Here is a 22857-nt window from a genome sequence, read left to right on the forward strand (position 1 = left end):
AATAAATTGTTAGCATCGGAAAGCACCAGAACAGCAATTCCCAAACAACTAAAGCTTACAGTGGTTTTTTTTTTCTCCACACACTGAGTACCTTCAGAATATCTTTCAGCTTCACAGCTTCTTCTCTGAGCTCATCGCGCTCAATTCGGATTGCATCTGTGTATTCTTTCTGTCGCTCTAAGGCCTGAGCAGAGCCACCCACCCAAAAGTGTTGCAGAGTGCAAAACAAAGTTAAAAGTGTGCAAGAAGTGAAAACAAGTAAAAACAGGCATTCAGGGTGATGCAAAGAAGATACTGATTTCATGTCAGTAAGCTGAATATGATTAAATGAAAAACTGCTGACTCATTGGCCATACCCCAATTTTTTTATCCTTCCACTCCACAGTCTCCTGCAGATCAGTTATTTCTCTAACAAAACCCTCCTGTTTCAAACGCAGCTGACGGATCTCCTAAACAGCAGGAAAAGGAAAGCAAAGGTGTAAAAGAATGAAAGTAAAGCAGAGCAGGTATCAACTGTGCGGGAAAAGAAGGAAAAGCTGTGAAAAGCACCCCAACATGCAGCCTCTCTGTGTGACAGAGAGTATAGGTACAGGACAGACTTTTTTTTTTTTTTTTTTTTAAATATGGAAATCTGCAAAACGCTTCACACTCATAGTGAGTGGGTGATGGGGGGTACTCACGTTTAGGAGCTCTTCACTTTGCTTTAGCGTCTCTTTCATTTCATTGAACTGGAACTGAAGCACGCTGTGGGCATACTTCTCTCGCTCGTATTCCTGTAGGGAGCAAGATTTAGTTTAACAGCCAAATAACTGACAGAGGGCACAAAAACATTACAGCACAGCTGCTTTTGGGAATTTCAACACCTTTATTGGATACCAATACTGATTTAATGAGCTGACAATACACATGTCTCATATGTCCTAATGCAACCTTATCAGCTCTGCTTTGGTGTAATAAAAAGCAATGAAGCTCAGTTATGATTTCCTTGTCTGACTGTACAGCATCACTTCTGTTTCAAACCTCTTTAAAACACTCGGTGCATAAGGGTTATATGAAGCTTGTTAGATGCTGGGTTGTCCAGGAGAAACCTTTGTACTGCTTCTTATTAGAAGTTAGGATGTCAGAGCCTTGTTTGATACTTTAGATAAAAGATGTCCCCCTGTGCAATGTTCCCTCTAAGCTGCGCGCGTGCGCAATTGCGCACTGCTGGCACGGTCTCTGCGCAGAAAAAAATCTGCGTTGTGCACAAAAAAAAAAAAAAAAATCTAACCTGAATTGAAATTAAAGTAAATTGTTAACAATTCTGTTTGGCAGTGTTAGTAAGCGACTGGCTGCTTCAGTATGGGATTAGAACGATGCCACCTTATCCCATAGCCTAGCCAATCACATGATTCACATTCGTATATACGCAGTTAATCAACGTTGTTGACAGGCTATGACAGCATCCTTATGTGCCGACACCGGTGTTTTAGCTAGCAAAGCGGCTGATGAGGAGTGAAGCCACGTTAATGACAACGTGTACAACCTTTGGAGATGTGAGGAGGACAGACGGAACAATTGACGGAAAAAGTGCGGACTTTATACCAGTTTTTAAATTGTGTTGATAGGCCACGTAAAACCAAAGTTATGATAAAAAATATGCAATGTTTGGTTTTCTTCCTGAATACTATTGTTGTTTATATTTACTGCGGGAAGAAACAGTAAAAACGGCATTTTATAAGGAAAACGCTCAAAATCACTCTCCGCTTGTGAGCAAAAACAAAACCAAAAAACCCCACTCTTTCCTATTGGTCGAAAAATGTACCATGTCGACCAATCAAAACATGGCGTTTAGTTGTTACAGGTGTTACAGGAGTGATACATCTCCTGTTGTCAGGCCTGCAGGTATCAGGCTTTTGTTCTCCTTTATCTCATAGCGGACAGAAATTATTTTTTGGAGTGGCACAAATAATTTGTGTGGCATCAAATTTGATGCAGAACAGCTGATTGTTCTGTAAATATTTTGAAATGTTTGTTTAAAAAAAACGCCCTGGCAGCATTTTTAGGTACACAGCTGCAAAAAACTTTATTGTTTGCAAAACTCAGTTACTTTTTTGAAGAAGTAACTATATAATTAATTGCCCAACATTGGTCATTATATACTGTATTTTGCAGACAGAGTTACAGACTCTCTCCCAGACCACAGACTCATACTCATTATACAAGTCAGAGCTTTATTAAAAAAAAAAAAAAGTTGTGTTTTCAAAATTGGAGTTCAAGTTATTTTTACTTCCAATAGTGTTAACAAACTACACAGGTCATGAACAAGATTTGTTTTTTCATTTTCATTGTAAGTGGGCTAAAGCAGTTAATTAAAAGTAGTCTAACATAAAAATAACTGCTGTAATTTGATTATTTTAATAAGCCATGTAACTGGGATGGATTCGATGCTGGCGTGACCACAGTGCACACGTCTGCTGTTGCTCACAGTGGTCCAAGGGACTGCTCAGGGAGTTTGTGCGTTCGCTCAGACACATGAAAAATTAGAGGGAACATTGCCCCTGTGCCTGTACTTGGGATTTGCACTGATTCACTTTCCAGACGTGGAAGCTATGTAGATATTTTTTGGATATGCAGTCTACTTTTTTTGCAGTGATTCTCTGCGTGTCTATTTTCAGACATGTCTGCTTTGGGGAAACTAAAACATTCAAACTGCGGCAGGCTTTGGTTCTAGATTTTCAGCTGTTCCATGACATCCTTAATTTTGTGATGTTGTAGTTCTCTGCAGACTAAAGAGCTCTTCAGTAAAGATGGCTATGAAGTTGTGGGGCCAGCTGATACTCTAAACAGAATTTATTGGCTTTGACAGGAGATGTCACATGAGCCAAGACACGCTAATGTACAGAATAAATAATTTTTTATGATCCAACATAAAAAATGACATATTGTGCTTCTTCACTTTATATTAATGGCAGTTTTAAAGACAGTCTGTCGTACCTTGACTTTCTCCTCGTGCTCTCGGCGTGACTCAGTTAGCAGCTCCTCCAGCTCCATGAGTGAGTCTTTGAGCGTGTCCACCTGGTACATCAGGTTGTTTTTCTCATTGTCCAGCTGAGCGTTCGACACCATGGCCTTACGATACTTCTCCTCCACTTCTGCTAGTGTATCCTGATGCATTGACAAAGGATAGAGGATTATCACAGTTGCTAGCTCATCACCCTCCAACCGGTAACAGCAGGTGGCTGGCACACCCTGAACCTGGTTCTTCTTCACCACCGTCGCCATGTGCTGTTCAGCTAGCACCATTATATATACAGTATTTTTATTTTACTATGTAACACTCCATGAGATTGCGGTTGATGAATCAGCACTGTGTTAATAAAACTGCACTAATGAATTTAGATTAAAGTCTGAATTATGTACTTTCTGTAAGTGAAAATGAAATTAAGCACACATGCATGCACACACATCAAAAGAAAGAAAGACCACATGCAGATGTCACAGTTAGCATGCAACGTATTTGAGCCACATCAAAGGACTGCTAATTAGTGTCCTTTCACTCCTACTTATTGAGGAAGAATTGAACACTCTCTCCACAAGTTATTAATCTGTATTAGCAGAAGCCTCAGAGGAAAGGATTTCAACCCAGTGTGCCATAAAAGCAAAAAGAAAACCACAATAACCAGTTCAAGTCAGGGGAGGCAAACCAGTTAGTTAACAATATGAAAGGCTCTCAGGTTTATACCTTGACTTCTTTTAGGTTCTGAGTGTACTTGGCTTCCACTTCCTGAATCTGATCCTTCAGTTCGTGAATCTCCTGGTAAAGAGTGCAGCAGCAGCAGCAGCAGCAGCAGAGGTGAGCAGAGAAGCACAGCGTGACAGTAGGAGTGAAGGTGAAGCAGAGAGTTTGGTGAACAGTTAACACCGTGAGAGGACAGCTTCGCAAAGACAACGAGAACGGTAAAAACATGACACAAACTGACAAAACAGCTAGCCCGGCTGTTATGACTGAGTAACTGAGTTATGTTTTTCAGAGGCTGTTTAAAGAAACAGTTTAAATAAAAACTTTGTCTTAAAAATTTGGCTTATTGCAAAAAAAGCTTTTTTTATGTAGTTTTTAAAAATTCCATCGCCTTTTGCGCTAGGAAAACACGATTCATTCTGACATGAGTCTTTCTGCTTTTAATCAAACTATCTTTTAACAATAGCGATCAATAAAAAAAACAACTGGGACATGTCCAGCTACTGTTTTGAAGCATCCCTGCTATTAACACAATCCTCTCTGTCTACAGGACTGTACCTTGATTTCTCGTATGGAGCTCTCGGCGTCTACAGTTAAAGCCGTTTCTCCGCTTCCTCTCCGGGAGGACGACCCTCCTAATGAGGTGAGCGTGGCTGCTGTTAAGGCTGAAGCTGCTCGAGATCCCTGACACAACGAAAAAGAAATTTGTTACATAAAATACATCCAAACATATTGTAACAATAGCATTCAGTCTTCTCCATAACTGTCAAAAAAGTGCATTTCTCACCTTCTCAAGATAATCTCTGTCCTCCACCTGTTGAGAAAGATAAACACAGTCAGAGGAATCAGAGGCACATGAGAGACCACAGGGCCAAGAGGATGAACTGAGGGAGGAAGGAAGTCCCACAATCGTCACTGCAGCTACTGTAGCACTGATTTATCTTCACATCTGCTGATAAAAAGCAACACACCATACAAAAACCTCCAAGGACCGGAATCTGCCATCTATTCACAAGCACAAATTCATCTCTGTAGCAGCGTGCAAATGATTAATCAGAGTGATGTCAAAGCTCTCTCAAAAATATCAAACTAACAGCAGATCTGTGTTAAAAAAACAACAGCACACACAGAAACTGCAGTTTCAACACAGATTAACTTCGCACACAAACCCAGTTAACAGCAATCGCTGTCTTTGCAGTAATAATAAACAAAGTTAGTTTAAAAAGGAAAAGGAAAAACCCCCCAAAAAACAGGCGGCATATAAGAAATCAGGCAGGAACATCACAGCCTCGGCCTGCGGGTGCAAAGCTACTCACGTCAGGAAAGTCGGGAATAGTGACATCGTCCAGGTCCCTGGGAAGACCACTGCTACTGCTTCTCAAAAAACTGGCAACAGAGCTGCAATTGCCCTGCGACAGCCACCAGGGGGCACAACACAACAACAAAGAAGCCAAACACTCATTGAATGTTAAGACTTCAGAAAACTTTAAAAGTACTAATTGAAAAAGTACAGCAGGGGCTAAAATTACCACTAATAATCACCATCAGTGCTGTAAAGGTTATTCATCAGTGTATTTAACTTTCATTTCCTATTTTCTAAAACCTGGATGTGTGAAAAAAGGGCCGATAACAAAAAACACAGACATCACTGTGCTGTCCAAAAATGCAAAAAACCAAACTTGTTATTACACAAGTTTGCACGTTCTGCAGCACATTGCTACATAAAGATGTGTGTGATAAGTTAGATGGCACTAATTTAAAAGAGGAACATTTGTGGGACTGTTTCTGTCACTAAAATGCTTCACTTAAAGTACTCTGTGCAGCTGCAAGCTGGTGACAGATGGTCCCAGTCAGGAACTGCTCTGCAGCTGATCCAAAGCTCACTCGACCACTCCGATGATCACACACTCTGGACCAAGCCCACACTTCAGGCATGAAAGGGATTATCCTTTGTGACCTTCAGGGAGTTAATCTCCACATTACTGATAAACTTGATGGTATGTATTTAGCAGTTACGCTCCACAAGTTCACCAGGAGTGAGTTTTTGTTTATACTCTAAATACGGAGCATTGGTATGTTTTCATGCTGGAGATATCTGCAGACAGTGTTAAATGTGATGCATTCAGATCAAATACTCAACATAGTTTAAGTGCTAGGAGAGTTAGAAATATCTGAAAAATCATCTGACACTGTGCCATGAGATTTTGCCACAGACTCCGGATCTTCTTTATGCCATCGACACCCAAAAATGGTCTGTGGGTCACATCTGTGCTGCAGAGCTGGTAGAAACTTCAGCAAACACCGGCCAAAAATAAAATATCAACATGCCCAAGATAAATGACATGAAATGTTTTAAATAAACAATATTTTTTTTAAATCTGATTTTAGCTCCCTGTGAGAGTCATTACTGCAAACCGCTCTTATTTATGGTTGAGCTATTTTCCACTTTCCCTGCTCACTTTGACTGCAAGTACACCACCTCGCACACGGAGTGGAGCTGATGGAAATGGGAGGAGTAAGGATTGTAAGGGGTGAATATTTCTATGTCTGTCTGAACACACTTTGAGTGAACAAATCCTCCAAACAGTGAATCGTGAGCTAAATGTTTCAGTCTAAATGCACGATGGGTCAATGAAAGCATCTTGTCATTTAATGTTATGTCCACATGGCATGCAGCCTAAATCCTTTCAAACTCCAGGATGAGGAGACGCGTGTCTGAGGAGGAGAGGCTCACCACTGGGCTGGTACGGGCTGACCCGGCCCTGCTGGAGGTTCTGGAGCCGGAGCTGCGATAACTAGTGTACTCTACAGGCTGCAGAGAGAAAACGTCGTCATGTTTCTGTCACCAACTACCATGCACACACTCACATGGTGCCTTTAGTACATAACATGCATCTACCCTTCTTTGTTACTTCAGCTTTACCATGCTTTACCATATTCAACATCTCTTATGCAGCAGAAAAAACGTACATCCTAAATGATGACTAAACTAAACTATGTTTTAGGTAAAAGTCTCTAAAACTAAATCAAAATGTGTTGTTAATGCTGCTTCACTGCACTTGTTTGTACCTCCTACTCTTGTCTGTGTCCAATTTGTTGTTAAGATCTGAGTTGTGCTAATTCATGCATGCCCTTCTCTATAAAAAACTATAAATGCATGTTGTGTGTGTGACTTCCTATTAATTACTACTGCCCATAAACAAGAAGATGATACCCATGCCATATACACGAATCCTTTTAAAAAGCAGATCATTTGCCCAATTGCAGATGATTTACATCCACTGGCTCACCCGGATTCACTCTCCTTTCAGGTAACCATTAGAAACATCCATCCAGACCATATTGGCACATGCAAGTTAATTTAAACACACATCAAACTGAACACACCACCACACACCAAATAACGCCACAATTCCAGCAACATCTTACATGAGAGCCGGCGCTGATGACTCGCCGCGACCCACTGCACAGACTGTCTTCATATAAGGAGCTCTGGACATCACACACACACCCACACCCACACACACACACACACACACACACACACACACACAGGGTCAGCTCAGGGTCACACCTCAGCAGTGTGAGCAGACTGTAAGGTTTCTATATTTCTATATTTTGCTCAGTGGATTAAAAAAAAAAAAAAAAAAATGACCGCTGCCTTCAGTGCCTGATTCAAACTGTGCTCTGTGAGGAAGCCTTTAACTGAAATATTTTGCTGTTGAGATCAACAAACTCAGATGCAGTTGCACATGCTGGTGTGGAGAAGTGCAGGTCGAAGGTGAGTGGGAGGTGTAGCGGTGAAAAAGGTGAGCTGGAAATGAACCAACCCTACGATAAAGCTCCTGGCTGTACTGACTGAGTGACCTGTAGAACTGCAAGAAGGGATGAAGAAGGAAGGAACAATGATGCTTGCATGAGAAATAAATGAATAAACATTTAACTTTAAGCTCTGCTGTCCTGCTCCCGCGATCATGAAGCAGCAGAAAACTGTTTTTTTGGGGGGTAAGTGCGTGTGTCTTTCTGATGGTCTGGCTTTTGTCTGCATACAGACCTGGTAACCATTGAAAGCTGAGCCTGGGTTTCTGGAAGAGGACAGACCATTGAGGCTGTACAAGTCAGAAGAAGCGTAAGAGGCCTGAAATGAGGAGAGCGAGAGTGATGAGCAGAGATAAGAGGGAGACGAGAGAAAAACTGATAGGAGGTTCAGAAGGTCACACAGCTGTTTGTTGAAGCAGCATTTAAAAGAGTGCAGCAGTACACACACACACACACACACACACACACAAAATTAAGGGTATTCCTTCCTGACTTCACTTTGGTACCAATGTAAACTACGGTACTGTGCAAAAGTCTTGAGCCTTCTTCATATTTTTGAAGAACCAGGCATTCTTATATTTTTAAAGTTCTTCAGGTTTTCTGATAATCTTCTCTTTTCAGAAGTTATTGGCTGCTTTTTTCCTTTCATTTTCAGTCCAGTCCTTGTGCCTGTTCGTTAAGCCATTAATGACTGACCTATTATTATTCAAGCATTAAAAAGACACCTAACTCAACAGATGAACCAGTTGTGTCTACATATAACAGACAACTTAGCAAAGAGCCCGTTTTAAATTGTATATTTAGGCACTCTTAGCAGCCTGTCACAAAAAACACATTATGTTCAGTGAAGCCTCATCAGAAAATGCCTCAGTGGCTCTCAAGAAGCCTTTCTTAATGAAGAGAAACAGTGAGAAAAGGCTGATGATCTGTAATCAAATGATGAATCCAAATTTAACATGAAACAGATTTCGATTTCAGTACAACAATGATCGCAAACACACTGCCAATGCAGTAAAAGCATAGCTGAATAGAAAAACACATAGTGGAGCACTATCAGTGATGGATTGGTCTCCTGAGAGCCCAGACCTCAACATTATTGAAGCAGTAGGGGATCACCTTGACAGAGACCAGAACACAAAGGCTAAAACATCCAAAGAAGAGCTTTGAATGCCCTTCAAGAAGCCTGGAGAACTATTCCTGCAGACTATTCAAAGAAATTAGAGGAAACCTGGACGGGAAGAGTTCAGGCTGTGTTGAAGAATAAAAGTGGTTACAACAAATACTAAATTTCAAGCTTGTTGAAAGTAAAACAAGCCGTTGTTACTTTATAAATTTTAGATTATAGATTCCTGCAACTATTTTCCAAGAAACATGAAACACAAACAAGAAGGATGACTCAAGAGTTTTGCACAGTATAACCACTCTTTGCAGGAAAAATGTCAGTCGTGTTTGAAGCTTCTTTTAAATTCAAAGGCAGACAGCTGCCGAGGCTTCAACACCACATCAGCAAGTTCAGTAACATCTAACCATGCACCAGCGAGTAATAGAACTTGTTAGACCACACACACTACACAAATATTTCAGTTAAAATAAACAGACTAAACCGTCAGCGGCTACTTTGGTTATTAGTCATAACTTCGGACAGCGAGTGGACGGCGTGCAGAGCCACGCACCAGCTGCAGGTCTGATCGGGAGACACGAGACAGCCGGCTGTCATCGCTCAGTCTGGAGCTCTGAGAAGCGGGAGACACAGGTGATACCATCAAACACTGTCCAGCAAAATCTGAACTCACATCATCACCAACGCATGCAGTGTTCAAAGTAAAGCAAATAACTGTCATGTTTAAAGGAAAGCTAACATGTCCCATACAAATGTGGCCAAACAGACACAAAAATGAGACAGTACAGTATAATAGTGTTTATATTTCAGCTTTTTAATTAAAGTCATAAGAGCTCCTAATTTGTGTTTTGTTATTTTTCAGGGGGATGAATAACAAAAAAAAATGAGGAAGGAAATCTTATTGTTACTGGTCTAATCATTCAATCGTGAACAAAAAATAACTTCCATTATTTGAATGCTCTTCCAGTTAATTCACTATCCGAACGATCTTCACGGCTTACACACGCTCAAGATCAGCAGCTCCACACGGGACATCCAAATGACAATTTCAGTGTTGGTTTCACAAATGTTACACCCTGTTTGTCATGTTTTAGTTCAGGTTTTTATCTTAGGCTTGTTACTGCCTACCTTTCTGTAATAGTTGACCACTAACAGTAATCTTCAAAGGAGTTTTCAAAGACAAATAAAGTTATTAGAAGCAATATTAGAAGTAACTCTATTTACAAGGTGTTACTAAAAAAATTCACCTTCTCCATTGAGTACAGCTGCTTTGTTTCTGTAAGCCCTTTTCTAACCACCTGTATGAAGCTTTCATTTTTTGAGGATGTCCAAAAAGCAACCCCATTTAAGTTGATTTTCACCAAGCTGGGAAGAGCCAAATCTGAAGTGAAGGGTGGATTGTGAGTGAAAGCTGTGCTGGTCTGAACAAAACACTGGTATGCTTGCAGTTGTGCTCCTGTTGCAATGCCTCTGGGTCATGATCAGTCCTCCCACAGCAGTGACACGAGGGTCAGGTCAGTTTGACACTCAAACACATGTAAATGAGGTTAAATTTGGACAATTTCTAATCTACAACCTGCCACAGCGCTGGAAATTGTCCCGAAGCGCACACGTAGATCAGACAAATTTAAATGTTTTTCTCTTTCTGACTGCAGTTTGCAAAGACTTTTTGCAGTTTGCAAAGACCATTAAAATGACTAAAATACTTTCCTGCCTTGTGGCAACATGTGACATCCTGCTTTACAACCTATTGTTATCAGCTCAATCTGCCTCTGCATTTTTTGTCAACAAACAAGTTTTAACACGCGGCAGGTGTAGCTGGCTCATCAAGCCATAAGCAAAAGCAGATCTCTCATATTGTTCCAGCGTAAGGCTGTTTGGCGGCATGGATCAGAGATGGACAGCACGCACCGTGAGGTCTAGCCTGGAGCGAGACACTCTGCTTTCATCACTGAGTCTTGAGCTCTGACAGAAAGAGGAAAGTTGTGAGCAGATGCTGCATAAACCTTCCCCCCCCCCCACATCAGCTTGAATGCTTTAATCAGTTTGACACACAGCTACTGACCCTGTCAGATATGACGCTGTATTCGTCATCACAGCCGTTTCTCTGCGAATCAAGAACCAGAATGAAACACACAGATACCAACTCTGTTTGTGCCATGTGTGCAGCAGTTTGAGCTTTTACATACATCTCTGTCTTTGTGCTTATGTTTCTTCTTTTTCTTTGACTTCTTATGTGAGGAGGAGCCCTTGAGAGTGAAGAGAAGCAGAGCAGAGAAGTATAACACAGAGCCGTTTGGACGACAGGTTTGAGAGTGCAGAAGCAAACCGAGCTGCCTACCGAATGTTCATGCACAAATGACTCTCCACACTGAACACACAGCGATTAGTGGCACAATAAAAAACTGATTCAGCCAATAAAATGACTGAGCCAAATATCCGGGATCTTGCATGTCTGGCAGAATGATTAGTAAGAAGAATTTTTCCACAATTACGAAGCACAGGAACAAGCTGCACTACAGCCTAAAATAGTGCAGAGTTTGTTTTGGTTGGAGAAGGATGGCTCCTCAACAGATTCCAAGGTAATCAAAGTTCCTCTACAACAGCACAAACAAGAACTCAATGAGCAACTCTGGAAATTGCTTTGGGAGGTTAGTGATTGATAATGCTAAAAAGCCTTCCAGGGAATTGCCGTGGAGTTTAAATATTTTGGCAGTTTTACAAGGCTTAGAGGCTTAACAAGCTTCAGCTCCAGCTGCTTGGCGTAGAGGAGGCCTACAACGCCCTCGATGTTACATCTTTTTAAAAGGGTTTATGCATCATTTGCGACATCGTGCACAGGTTTACTCAAACATCTGATCATAAAGTAAAGAAATAGGCAGATGGATAATGAGAACAGACAATAAGACCTAATCTGTGTGTTATAACTTAAATGTCTGGCACACAAACATGCTTTGTATTACTATTATTTGAGTTACTGCAGGAACTTGCAAACCAACTGTTAGTCAAAGCAAACAATTCACAACATATCTCTGGGAAAAGCAGTTCAAATTCATCCATCTCGTGTTCAGACACTGTCAGCTCTTACCCCTCCACCATAAGCTCCAACTGCATCAAGATCCGACTGTGCAAAAATACACAACATCATCATGTCACACTAACACCAGCTTGCCAAGTTATCCAGCACTGACACTCTGTCTCCAGAGGAGAGGGTCGGTTTTTGTGAATGAAAATGCAAAGAGAATAACTGATAGGAGAAGAATAAAGGAGGCTTTGTTTTTTTTTGTTTTTTAAAATTACATGAGCTGTTTGTGATACTGACCCTGGCGCTGCCTCGGCTTCCCACTGACATCCGCTCATCGTCGTCTGAGAGCTGCGTGAGAGGGCGAGAGAGTGAAATGGATGGTTAGGGTTCGGAGAATGCAATGGCTTACATCTGCAAACACTCCAAACATGAGATTCTGACAGGAGGCCTCGAGCTGCAAACACACATGGTTCCAAGTCAGCTTTCGGTGTGACCCTAAAGACAGAAACAAACCTCATCTAAACTTCACCACTGCTTCCTTCAGCGCTCTACTCAGATGAATAAAAACAGAGAGCTGCCTAAAGTATGAGCCTGATTCAAGTGTCATGAAAACATGCTGCTGGATCGACCAACACAAAGCCGCATATAACTTCTAATTTAGTTACTCTGTGCTGTGTTTGTCCGGCACTGACATTTTCATGGTAAAAGACAACAGATTACGGAGTTAAAGCATGAAGAGGTGGAAACAGAGAGAGAGGACTACAAACCATGTGAATCCGTGAAGGACGTGAGTACCTCTCACTGTCTTCCTGAATAAGGGAGGGGAGGGGTGATGATGGAGGAGAGAAGGGATGGAGGGGGTAGAAAGGTAGGAGAGAGATGTCAAACATCAACAGGACAGACGACCAAAGAGGAAAGTGTCATTTGAGCGTTTAAATGTGTTTTGAAGAGTCCAGGACAGATAAACATTTAAACACCACAAAGAGATCAAAGTCATTTATTGTGTTGCTTTACATTGTTATGTTTTATTTTATTTTTTATCACACTAAATTTTTTATCTGTGAAAAGTGCTATATAAATACATTTTGCGTACTTGCTGAAGAACTGATAGTTAATTTAAAGCAAAGGGAATCTGTCATGCAATTTGTATTTGCCAGGTGATAAATTAGATTTAACTGCACTGCTGTTTTCACCTTTTAACTGCGTTAAGATGTGGATTAGAACATATCTATTAGTCCATTGCTGATTATTTGAGCAGATTTCTTTATGTTTTTATTGGCTCAATTTGGAGTCTACAAAGAAAAAATGTGCATTGGAATGGTCAGCTTAAGTGGTTCTTCCTCAGGGCTGAACAGCACCACAAAATAGTGCCTCCCTTTTGTTTTTTCTCTGGAATTTAGACATTATGCCAAATAAATAAAAAAGTAATTTAAAAAAAACCCTCTTTATTCTAGTAAACAAATCACAATATTTGGGTTCAGATGTGATTAAACACTATCCAAACTCCATCATCTTTATTACCCGAATCTATTGGTACAATGCAAACGATGCATATTTTATACCAAGACAACAGCCATGTTTACATGGACACAAGTAACCAGTTAAAAAACCTGACTGGAATAGAAATGCTTCACCTAAACACACCAACTGGAAGATTTTGACCCAATCACACACCTTCGTAGCTTAACCTACCTAGATACAGGTAGGTTACACCAATCCTTAATCAGAGAGGTGTGCATGTAAACACTTTTTCCAGTCAGGAATGTTCTCGATAAGTCGACTAGTCCAGTAATTGTTGCTAATTGCTAATTGTTTACATTTCTACAGCCATTTGCTACTATATAGAGCTGCAGCCTCGACATAGTTGTAGAAAAATGTAAGTCTGTTAATATAGGACCTGATCTTTGTGTTAATATTATTATTATTCTTTTCAATCACAATGTTTTCTTTAGTAGTTTTTTCAAACATTAATTTGTCATATTTTAGTAATATATGAACAACTTTTTAGTAAAACATTTTGACATCATATTTAATATCATAAAATATTTATTTTAAGTGTTTTTTTTTTTTGTTTTTTTAAACTTCTTCATTGTGTGGAGCATAACATGCAATGTTCATAATGCACATAATGCAAGGTGCCACCCGATTAAGCAGAGTTTAAAGTAAGATTCAGTATTGAACAGATTAATTAACAGTTTCAATGGCTGTTGTTTAGACAGTTTTTGACATTGACCATTAAACAATCCTCAAATTTAATTTGATATCTCGAGTCTTAGTTTTAGACTAATTTCTTTTTCTTGTTTAGTCGACTAAGAAATTCTTTGCCAGAAACTCCCCTACTTCCGATGTTCAAAGTGAAATTATCCTTACTGCGCATGTCTGTTACCATTTAGTGAACATAATGTAGGTGCATTCAAAAAGTGACAAATGTGAGAGAAGGGAGAAACTGAAACCCATACGATGCAGCAAGGTGACGATAAAAAAGGAGACATCCAGAGAGCGGTGTTTGTTTACAGCAATCACAACTACTATTTCTACTATTCCCAGAAAGTTGGACAATTCCAAAATGATTTATTCTGTTTAAATGCTTGACACATGATGCAAACGTACATTAGGATCAGATCAGCTCAGTTAGGGTCAATGTAAACAGTGAAGCTCTAATTTGACACATGTAAACATGGCCACTGACACAGTGACACAACCTGGGTAAAAGGAAGCTCACAGAGGCTCATCCATGCACACTTTAAATCCACAGCTGTCAAACAGTAATCCAGCTGACACTCATGCAATTTTCGCCACATGCCAACACTGTTCAAACTGAAACATTATGATACTGCTGGCAATAAACCGTTGCATAAATTCTCATCACAACCTAAAATTACACATCACAATTAGTCAACAGTTACTCCTACACACAGAGTGTGATTGCTGTGCCAAACCCTTTAAATAATCTGCACAGTCATACTGAGTAAGTGAATTCAACGCAGTAAATCCCATGCAGTCTCGCATCAGCGGGGCAGATGGTCATGCCGATTCAAAGCCAGATGGTCACCCTGCTTTTTTAATAAGTGGATTATCATTAATGTTCAAGCTTTGATTCCTTATAATCTTTTTTTTTTTTTTTTTTTTAAAGGCTCAACAGGAATGACTGAGAATTCAAACACAGACTGGGCACATGGAAAAGTCAAAATACATGCAGATCTGTTAGTGTTGTTATCACAGCACAGTAACTCTACCATCCATTGTTCAATATCTCCCCATTTGTTGTCCACGCGGTCATCTAATTTGGTGTTCAAGCCATAGTATTTCTAGGGAGAGGCAAGAAACGAGGGCAAGATAAAACAGGTAAGTTGTTCCATCTTTTTCTAGGGTGCGATCTGAAGCACACATCGAGGATGATCAAATTAAATCCAAAAATGTGCGAAGTAGAAATGAGGAAGAGTAAACCTACCTTCTGCACCTGAAAGATCTAAGCAGCAACACCGAACAGCGACAGAGGAGAAAGAGCGAAAAAAACAAACAGGAAAGATTTAATTAAATCAACATAAAAAAAGATAAGTGATGGAAAAAAACTGAAACACTGGAAAGCGAAAAGCAAAACAGCATGCAGGAAAAAGAGCACGAGGCTCAGGTATGTGAAGAACCCCGCTGCACAGCAGGAACTGACCCAAGAACACAAGTTCACCCGAGATTTAACTACCTGTGAGACGCACTTTCACAGCATTTTCCCATGCTCCTGTAACGTTGGTATCAGTGACGGAAAGCTGTGCCAGTGCCACAATGTCACTTTCACATAGTCTGTGTAACCACGACTACATAGCAGAGAAAACCACGTGACCTCGAGAGATCCTGGTACAGAGGGCTTCCAGAACCACAACCACAAGGTGGTTCTCCAAATAAAAAAAACAAACAAAAAAAACCCATAAAAAAATAAGCTCCTGGGTAACTCTACAAAACATCTCAAGCTGTCCTGTTAGGTTAAGTAGATTTGACACCTAGGACAATAAACGTTATGCTTGTGTAGACATAATGCATATGCAGTAAAATTAAAGATGCAGCCCTGAGCTGCATCTTGACTCATCTCAGAATAAAGAGAAGAAACAAAAGGGAAACAGTGAACCAGGTGAAAGGTCACCATTTCAGTTACACTCTGCTTGTTTAATATGCACAGATAAAACAAGGAGTATGTGTGTTTTATGTTGTCACCAAAATGCTGCAGCTGAAGCTCACTGCTTTTCCAAGCTACTTGATGTTTTTCCCCTCAGGAAGCTGAAGGTTGCCTTAGATGATGATGAAGATGATGCTTGTCTATTGAAAAAAAGTCTGCTGATGTAAAAAAACAAACAAAACAATCCCCCTGAAATTACCTTCCAGATTTTAAAAGATATTTGGTTGTTAATTCTTTCTTAGTGCAAAATTGTTTGTTTGCACATTTGCTTGGACATCATCAGCAGAGCTCTTGAGACCACACAGTACAGTGTGGAGACCCAGTCATTGTAATTTTGGGTGACGAAAAATGAAAATATATCAGCAGCTTGTACAAAATGTCCAAAAACAAACAAACAAACAAACAAAAACCCCTAAAACCCTCTGGGGTCCAGGAACCTGTGCTCCTAACCCTTTGCTATAAGTGTTACCTTTTTTATTATTGTTATTATTTTATCAAAAGCAGACTAAAGAGATCAAATCAAACCAGCCAGGCTGAGACCCTCTTAGTGTTTCCTGTGGTCGATGTGCTGCGTCACTTGGGGGTGTTGCCATCTGAAATTTGGAATGTTTGAGGAAATTACGGAAAATTAAGGTTGTTTGACTATTCCGATAAATACAATTAACCTTGGCTTTATTTATTTTGGTAGTGGTTGTTATTCGAGATGTTCTGTGCTGGCAAACTTTTAAAGTAAAATAAAGATCTCTGCAGCCTCCAATTTCCTTCATTCTTTGAGTGTTTTGCTGATGTTAACGTGACGGGACAAAACGGAAAGACTGCAATCAGATTTCCTAAAATCTCCCACATACGTTCCTTCACCAGTGAGACCAACACATTGCCTGTTAAATTTAAAACAACCCTACACACTGCCTTTTTGAGTTTGTTTCAAAAACTCTGCTGACAGCAGGACACACTAAAAACACACCCCACCCTCAATGACGTACTTTCTACCCCAGTGCTTTAATCCAGATTTACTACCACTGTCTCCCTTGTATACTTGCCCAATAAATGGATTGGCCACTTTTGCAGTTCTGGTCATCACAAAGTGATTTGCAGATGACCGCTCTGCCCGCTGCATCGCTGTAGTAGCAGCAGCACTTTTAGGTGATCAATGGAGAACGGCCTCTTGCCCTCACCTAATCTATAATTAACCTGAAATGGAAAGCCACGTCTCCACAACGATAACCTCACAGATATGCTGTCGACTCAGGAAAGTCATACTAAACTTCAAGAAGGTGAAAGTGAGTTATAAAGGTCAGATTTATTTATAAATATCGCTATAATTCATATCGTTGCAGAGTCACAGCTCTAATGTTCTGCACACATCTTCCAGAAACTTCCTCTGTTAGAACCTCAGATGCTTCTGACCTTGTGAACTTTGATCTTGCTTCAAGATCAAAGCAATCACAATACTACAATCTAGTTAAAGAGAATTTGATTTTGAGTTGAACTCCAAAGAGCGTAATATTGCACAAAAATGACCAGTGTCCAGTCTAATCAGATTAGGAAGTGACTGGAGGGATCTCGTTTGCTTACTTATCTCTTATTACGTGTCTGGACAGCCTATTAGCAAGAGAGCCAGGCACCGTCATAATCCCATTCATCAACCGAGTTACACAATCAGCCTACATGCCAGCACCGGTCCCCTTTGACTCACCGAGCGCACCTTCTTAATTGGAGGGGTTTTTGGGCGCCTGGTGAGGGCAGCCCTCAGCCCCCCTCTGGTAAGCCGCCGCCCGGCCGTCCTGCTGCCCTCAGGAAACCAGGAAAGGTCGCATCCCTCAGCGGTCAACAGGTAACACCATGACCAGTCATGAAGGCAGGCTGATGGTATGACAGAACGCTGAGATTTGAGCTCAGAGCACTCGGAGCAACCAAGGTTTGAATTTCCCCTCGCGTTTAATGCTGCAAAGCTTCTGCTAATAATCCACTCCTAATTTCTGTCTTCAGCGTATGAGGAAACATCCATAAATCCAGAAGGTGGCCGAGAGCACAGCAACCCATCGCTGGCGTCCACGATACGGCAACAACAACAATAACAACAACGACTGCTCCACTGCAGGCTGGACCACAGAGCACAACCTGCTGAGCTACTTTAGAACTCGGCTAAAAGGTTTAAAGGACACACAAACACACACACTCAGCTTGCCAGTGACCACTAATCTGGCATATGTGACCGATGTGTGTGTGTGTGTGTGCGTACATGCAGAAGATTATTGTTCAGGCTTGACACCTGTGTTTTGATTGGTGAAATAACAATAAATTAATATTATAATTACTAATAATCTTAAAAATATCTTTTAAAAATAGGCATTCCATATTGACGAGCCATAAAAGGTTCAGCTTGATGTAAAATACTAATTTCTGTGAATAACATACATCGGACTGTCTCAGTATAATGCAGTGACCTGGTATTAATATGGATGCTGTCCCACCTAACCATTACTGAGGCCACCAGTCTGTGCCATTGAGTGTCTCCTACAGTGTAATAACACCCTCAGCCACACTGAAAACACAGCCCAGGAATGGTTCCGTGACCAAAAAGCCCACGGTGCTGATCGGTATCCAAGTGTCTGTGACATGGATGAAACTGAAGGATCTGCTGCTAACGTTGTGGTTATGAGGTTCTGTGTTTATACCCTGAGGGGTCAAAGGTGTTTGGGTTGCACAAGGGGGGGCTTCACAGTAACCCAGGCCATAAGGCATGTATGGGTGCCTGCGCAACCAGTGAGCTAAACTGGCACTCATTTTGCTCTGTGTCTGTTTGCCTAAAAGGTTTATGGAATTTTTCTTTTAATGTGGTGGTTGCTGAAGCTGCGAAAGCACATGCATGTTGTCTACTAAAATCACAGTGAACTCTGGTCACACAAAGTTTAATGTTGACAGTCACTTGAAATTATGAAGGCACTTATTGTTTCGGAGCAAACACAGCACTCAGTGACTGCAGGAGTTGATGGCAGCAGCCTCCATCTGCAGTACGATGCACCCACAAAAACTGCTCGAGGGATGTAGCAAAGTAGCTAAGAAGCTTTCAACCTCCCCACATCTCAATCTGATGCAGCATCTGTGGCTCCAGCCTGAAACCCACAGAATCCAAAGGGGTGTCTGCTAACGTCACAGTGCGAGAAAGCCAGAACACCCCCAGAGATTCCATGTCCGTGTGCGCAAGCAGCACAGGAAATAAAGTTTATCGACTGAATTTCCAGAAATATGCTTCAACAGTACAGAAACTGTGACTGACGTCTGCCACAGCAGACAATTATTTCACTGTCATTTATTCTTCTGCTTTTTTAAAACAAACAAATAAAAAAATCCCTTCACACAGAAACTGAGCAACTTTTGAGTTGAGTTTCCACAGGTGCTAGGCAGTCTGTAGTCTGTTTATGTGTTCAGGATTACTACTGACTAATAATAGTGAGCTCGGAAAAGCGAGACTCCCCGTGGTTCAGATCAGAGGTGCTCAACCAAAGAAAGAAAAACTCATGTAACAGCACTGAGCTCACATCCAAACACCTTTCAGCGCTGCACCTGATTCAACACAACTCAGAACACAGCACGGACGCCAGCACCGACACTGGAGCTGCCGAGGGTCCAGTACAGAGATTTATGGGGTTCTTTGTTCTTTTTGCGAGACATGTACAAGTTTTCCACAACACATTGGTAAAAATGGACATGTTAAATAAAAAAACAAAGATTTAATTCACTGCTTACTTCCCAGGAAGGTAGTGCATCACATTACGGGGCTACTAATATCTGGAATAAGTTATGTCAGTGTTACACTATGTACTGTATTTAGCTAACCAAAGAGACAAAGCCACAAAAATAGAAATGCAATAACAACCAACTCTGCAGGTTAGACTTTCTGACCTTTCAAAGGTGTACAGTTTATAACAGATAATGCAAATTACTGTTGTGATTGTTTTGGAAGAAGCCCTTTACATGTGACGGTTAATTAACAGGAAATGTGCTCCGTGGTGTCTGAAGAAAAAGCTCTAATTTTATGTTACTCAAAAACTTTCCATGTGTCAATATCTGTATCAGCGTGGGATGAGATTAACTTTAAAAGGTTTTGTTGAAAGAGTAATTAGTGAGAACTTTGGAGGACTTCCTCGTTTGCTATGGTTATTTAACCTCAGTATCAGCTGTTGGATATTTAGCCAACCTAGAAACCTTGTAACTAAGGAATTAGTTTGTTACGAGATGTTTGTGTATAGGTGGGGGCACTGTTTTAGTACATAAATAATAGATGTAATTTCCCTTTCCGAAAGCCTTAAAGCTGGATTCTTTAACATGTCCAGCAGGGGTTGACTCCTTAGAGCCCACCCTTATCTGGTTTCAAAAGGCCAAGATTGCTAACATGCTCAGCTAGAGGCTACAGAATGGGAGCCCAAAGATTAATGAGTGACTTCCTGCTTGTTACGTCCATCTTAATTATATGGTTCTATGGTTCGAATCAACTCATAAATTCAGTGTGTTGAACAACATCATCTATAGATGTTGGAGGTTTTTTTAATGAAGGAATTTTAAAAAAGTCAATCAAAAGTCAGTGTCTAAACTACATTTTTACATCAATCCAAATCAAATCCACAGGAATGTTCTTTCTATGAACGGCAAGGATTGCTTGGATCTCGACAGCAGTGCTCCTAAGTGCTGCAGTCACAGTTCCTCTGACCTTTGACCCACAGGATCAAAGAGTCAGCTTAAGAGCAGAAAGCAGAGCTGACCGGAAATGCTTTCGGTCCAAACAAAACCAAGTGTCTAGTAACAACAAGTCTGCTTAAATCCTTTTGTTTTTCAGAACAGTGTTAGCCATTTGGCAGACAGCAGAAATACTTGTTTAACTCCATCAGTGCTCCGCTGTTTAGATTCAGCATGAAATATTAAACTCTTACAGATGTAAAATCTTGCATATCTGTCCTAACATGAAGTTTTGTATTATGCCATATCGTGTGTCACATGTCATGGGGTATTTTGACTTGTATACCTCTTTCTGTTGTCGCTCCAGCTCCTTCATGCGGATCTCTCTGGCCTCTGCCCTGGCTGCCCTCTTTGCTGCCAGCCTGGCCTCGGCCTTGGGATGGAAAGGGGGGGGGGAATAAAAACACAGAGAGAGAAAATTAAAAAAGGAGAAGTTAGATAGCAGCAGACTTAGTCCAACTCACACACATCTATACATCTATAAATTGTCAACACAAATGTGAACAGAGCTCCAGTTCCTTGACAGAGTTAGTTTGGGAACTTTGTGACACATTGTTGGGAAACAGAAATAAAAACAGTCACACAGTTGAAGATTAATATCACAGGGGGACACTACCAGCCCCTAAAAACCAGTCAATAAAGCAGTGAACAAACACAGGACATCAAGAATCATTTAAACTCTGAACAGATCTCATGGACTTTATTTAGAAGCAGACAATCTAGTGAGACTCCTAGGCCCCCGTACATTTGAAAGACTTGCCTCTGCTCCACTCAGCACTCAGGCGAGAGCAGGGTCTTTCCCTTAAAAGGATCTCTCTCTCAGAGTGTGTGCTGCAAGTGTGTGTGTGTTACAGTGTGCGTGTGTGTAAGCATTTCCTTCCTCTAACTTGTGGTAGACACTACACGGCTGCAGCCTCTAGGCGGGGTAACTGTAACAGCTCATACCGCTGCACTAATGCATTTCCCCAATGTCAGTCACCATGACTGAGTAACAGGAAAACACTAAATACAGAGTTGGTTTCAGAAGAAAGCACGATCACACACATGCACGCTATCAACAAAGTTCAGCTCAGGACTCACATACACGTGTCTGCATTCATTAAAAAGCTTCACCAGGGGATACAAACAAGCTTGGCCAAATCTGTGTTGTCATCAACAACACTGACGTTCTGCACCGCAGATAACAGAAGCACATTCATCTCAGTCTTAAAATGGGAGCAAACTGTCAAGCTAGATTCCTGCGCTACCGTTAGCAAACTTCAGCCTCTGTATGAGATGAAATGAGGATCTTATCAAAGGCACAGATCATTGTTTTGGCCCCCAGCATCCTTTACATGTTGTTCTCCAGATGCTTCCATCAGGGCAAAGGTTTGAGCTCCCTGAAGGCACCAATAATAGACACAGAGTAATTTCTTCCATATGCTGCTTCTTTAAACCAATCGTGGCCCTTTCCCTCTGACAGCAGGAGCTTGTACTGTATTTCTGTAATCTGTTGGACTAGAGTATATAAAGCAAACGGCCCCTCAGGGATATTAAAGCTTTACGCAACATCTCTGCAGGTCTCTACTCATGTTCACGCTCAAACTGCATCACTTAGTCCATTGTTTTCACTTTTTAGTTTTAACAATTTCCTCTCCTTTGCACAAAGAAGAGAAGATGCTCTCTGAATATGTACATTAAAAGAAAGAACAGCATTTGGTCTGTATGTCAGCATGTTCGCTGCGTATCAGCAGTGCTTGCTGAGCAAACTTTATTCAGTCACTTTTATTCAGCTTGTGTTCATGCCGTCAGCAACACTTGCACGCTCGCTTTGTTACTATCCTGCTTTATTATCCAGGTTTTTATATTCCTGTATCATTCTGAAATTGTCCAGGTTAAAGTTCATGTGTCTTTGATGCCTTGCCATGACACAGAGTCTCATTTGGGAAGTGATGAGTGGGCAAAACTTCCACTTATGTCACTTGACTATTTTATGATTCAGCGTTTAATTCTGTTTGTTGCATTATTTAAACAACTTTAAAGTGCACACTTGAGGGGGAAAAGAAAAATTCAGTGTGAGTGCTTTCTGCAGGAAACCTTGTACAACATTTAGACATTTATTAATCTCAAAACTAATAAAACACTAAACTGACTGCAGCATTTGCGAGGTGTGGTGATGTGGTGAAGCTCACCAAAAACAGACACACAGCAGTTCCTCCCAGGCTTCCTCCACAGTAAAGCTGTAGTTATATTACAGAAACTGAAACTGGCATCTGTTTGTTATACAT

At 40.9% G+C, this 22857-nt stretch overlaps 1 protein-coding gene across 19 annotated transcripts in view; it reads right to left on the bottom strand.

The window, feature by feature from the left end:
• The window catches only part of lrrfip1a (leucine rich repeat (in FLII) interacting protein 1a), a 48320-nt gene that overhangs the window by 7657 nt on the left and 17806 nt on the right, over positions 1-22857 (bottom strand). For 4 of the 19 annotated variants that reach the window (XM_080902987.1, XM_080902990.1, XM_080902978.1 and 1 more), the window contains 22 exons: positions 20877-20963; positions 15137-15154; positions 14922-14993; positions 12453-12494; positions 11983-12033; positions 11749-11784; positions 10850-10909; positions 10726-10767; positions 10572-10625; positions 9214-9273; positions 7776-7859; positions 7552-7596; positions 7151-7213; positions 6456-6533; positions 5038-5130; positions 4509-4535; positions 4280-4405; positions 3725-3796; positions 2977-3147; positions 681-773; positions 357-449; positions 92-184 (listed from right to left, as the gene is read on the bottom strand). In XM_080902987.1, coding sequence (XP_080759113.1) covers positions 92-184; positions 357-449; positions 681-773; positions 2977-3147; positions 3725-3796; positions 4280-4405; positions 4509-4535; positions 5038-5130; positions 6456-6533; positions 7151-7213; positions 7552-7596; positions 7776-7859; positions 9214-9273; positions 10572-10625; positions 10726-10767; positions 10850-10909; positions 11749-11784; positions 11983-12033; positions 12453-12494; positions 14922-14993; positions 15137-15154; positions 20877-20963 — 1560 coding nt within the window. The remainder of the gene's footprint in view (positions 1-91; positions 185-356; positions 450-680; positions 774-2976; positions 3148-3724; positions 3797-4279; positions 4406-4508; positions 4536-5037; positions 5131-6455; positions 6534-7150; positions 7214-7551; positions 7597-7775; positions 7860-9213; positions 9274-10571; positions 10626-10725; positions 10768-10849; positions 10910-11748; positions 11785-11982; positions 12034-12452; positions 12495-14921; positions 14994-15136; positions 15155-20876; positions 20964-22857) is intronic. The other 15 variants (XM_080902988.1, XM_080902992.1, XM_080902991.1 and 12 more) reach the window with 14 other exon arrangements.

The sequence above is a fragment of the Rhamphochromis sp. 'chilingali' genome (assembly GCF_963969265.1).
Source record: "Rhamphochromis sp. 'chilingali' genome assembly, chromosome: 14".
NCBI classification, from domain to species: domain Eukaryota; kingdom Metazoa; phylum Chordata; class Actinopteri; order Cichliformes; family Cichlidae; genus Rhamphochromis; species Rhamphochromis sp. 'chilingali'.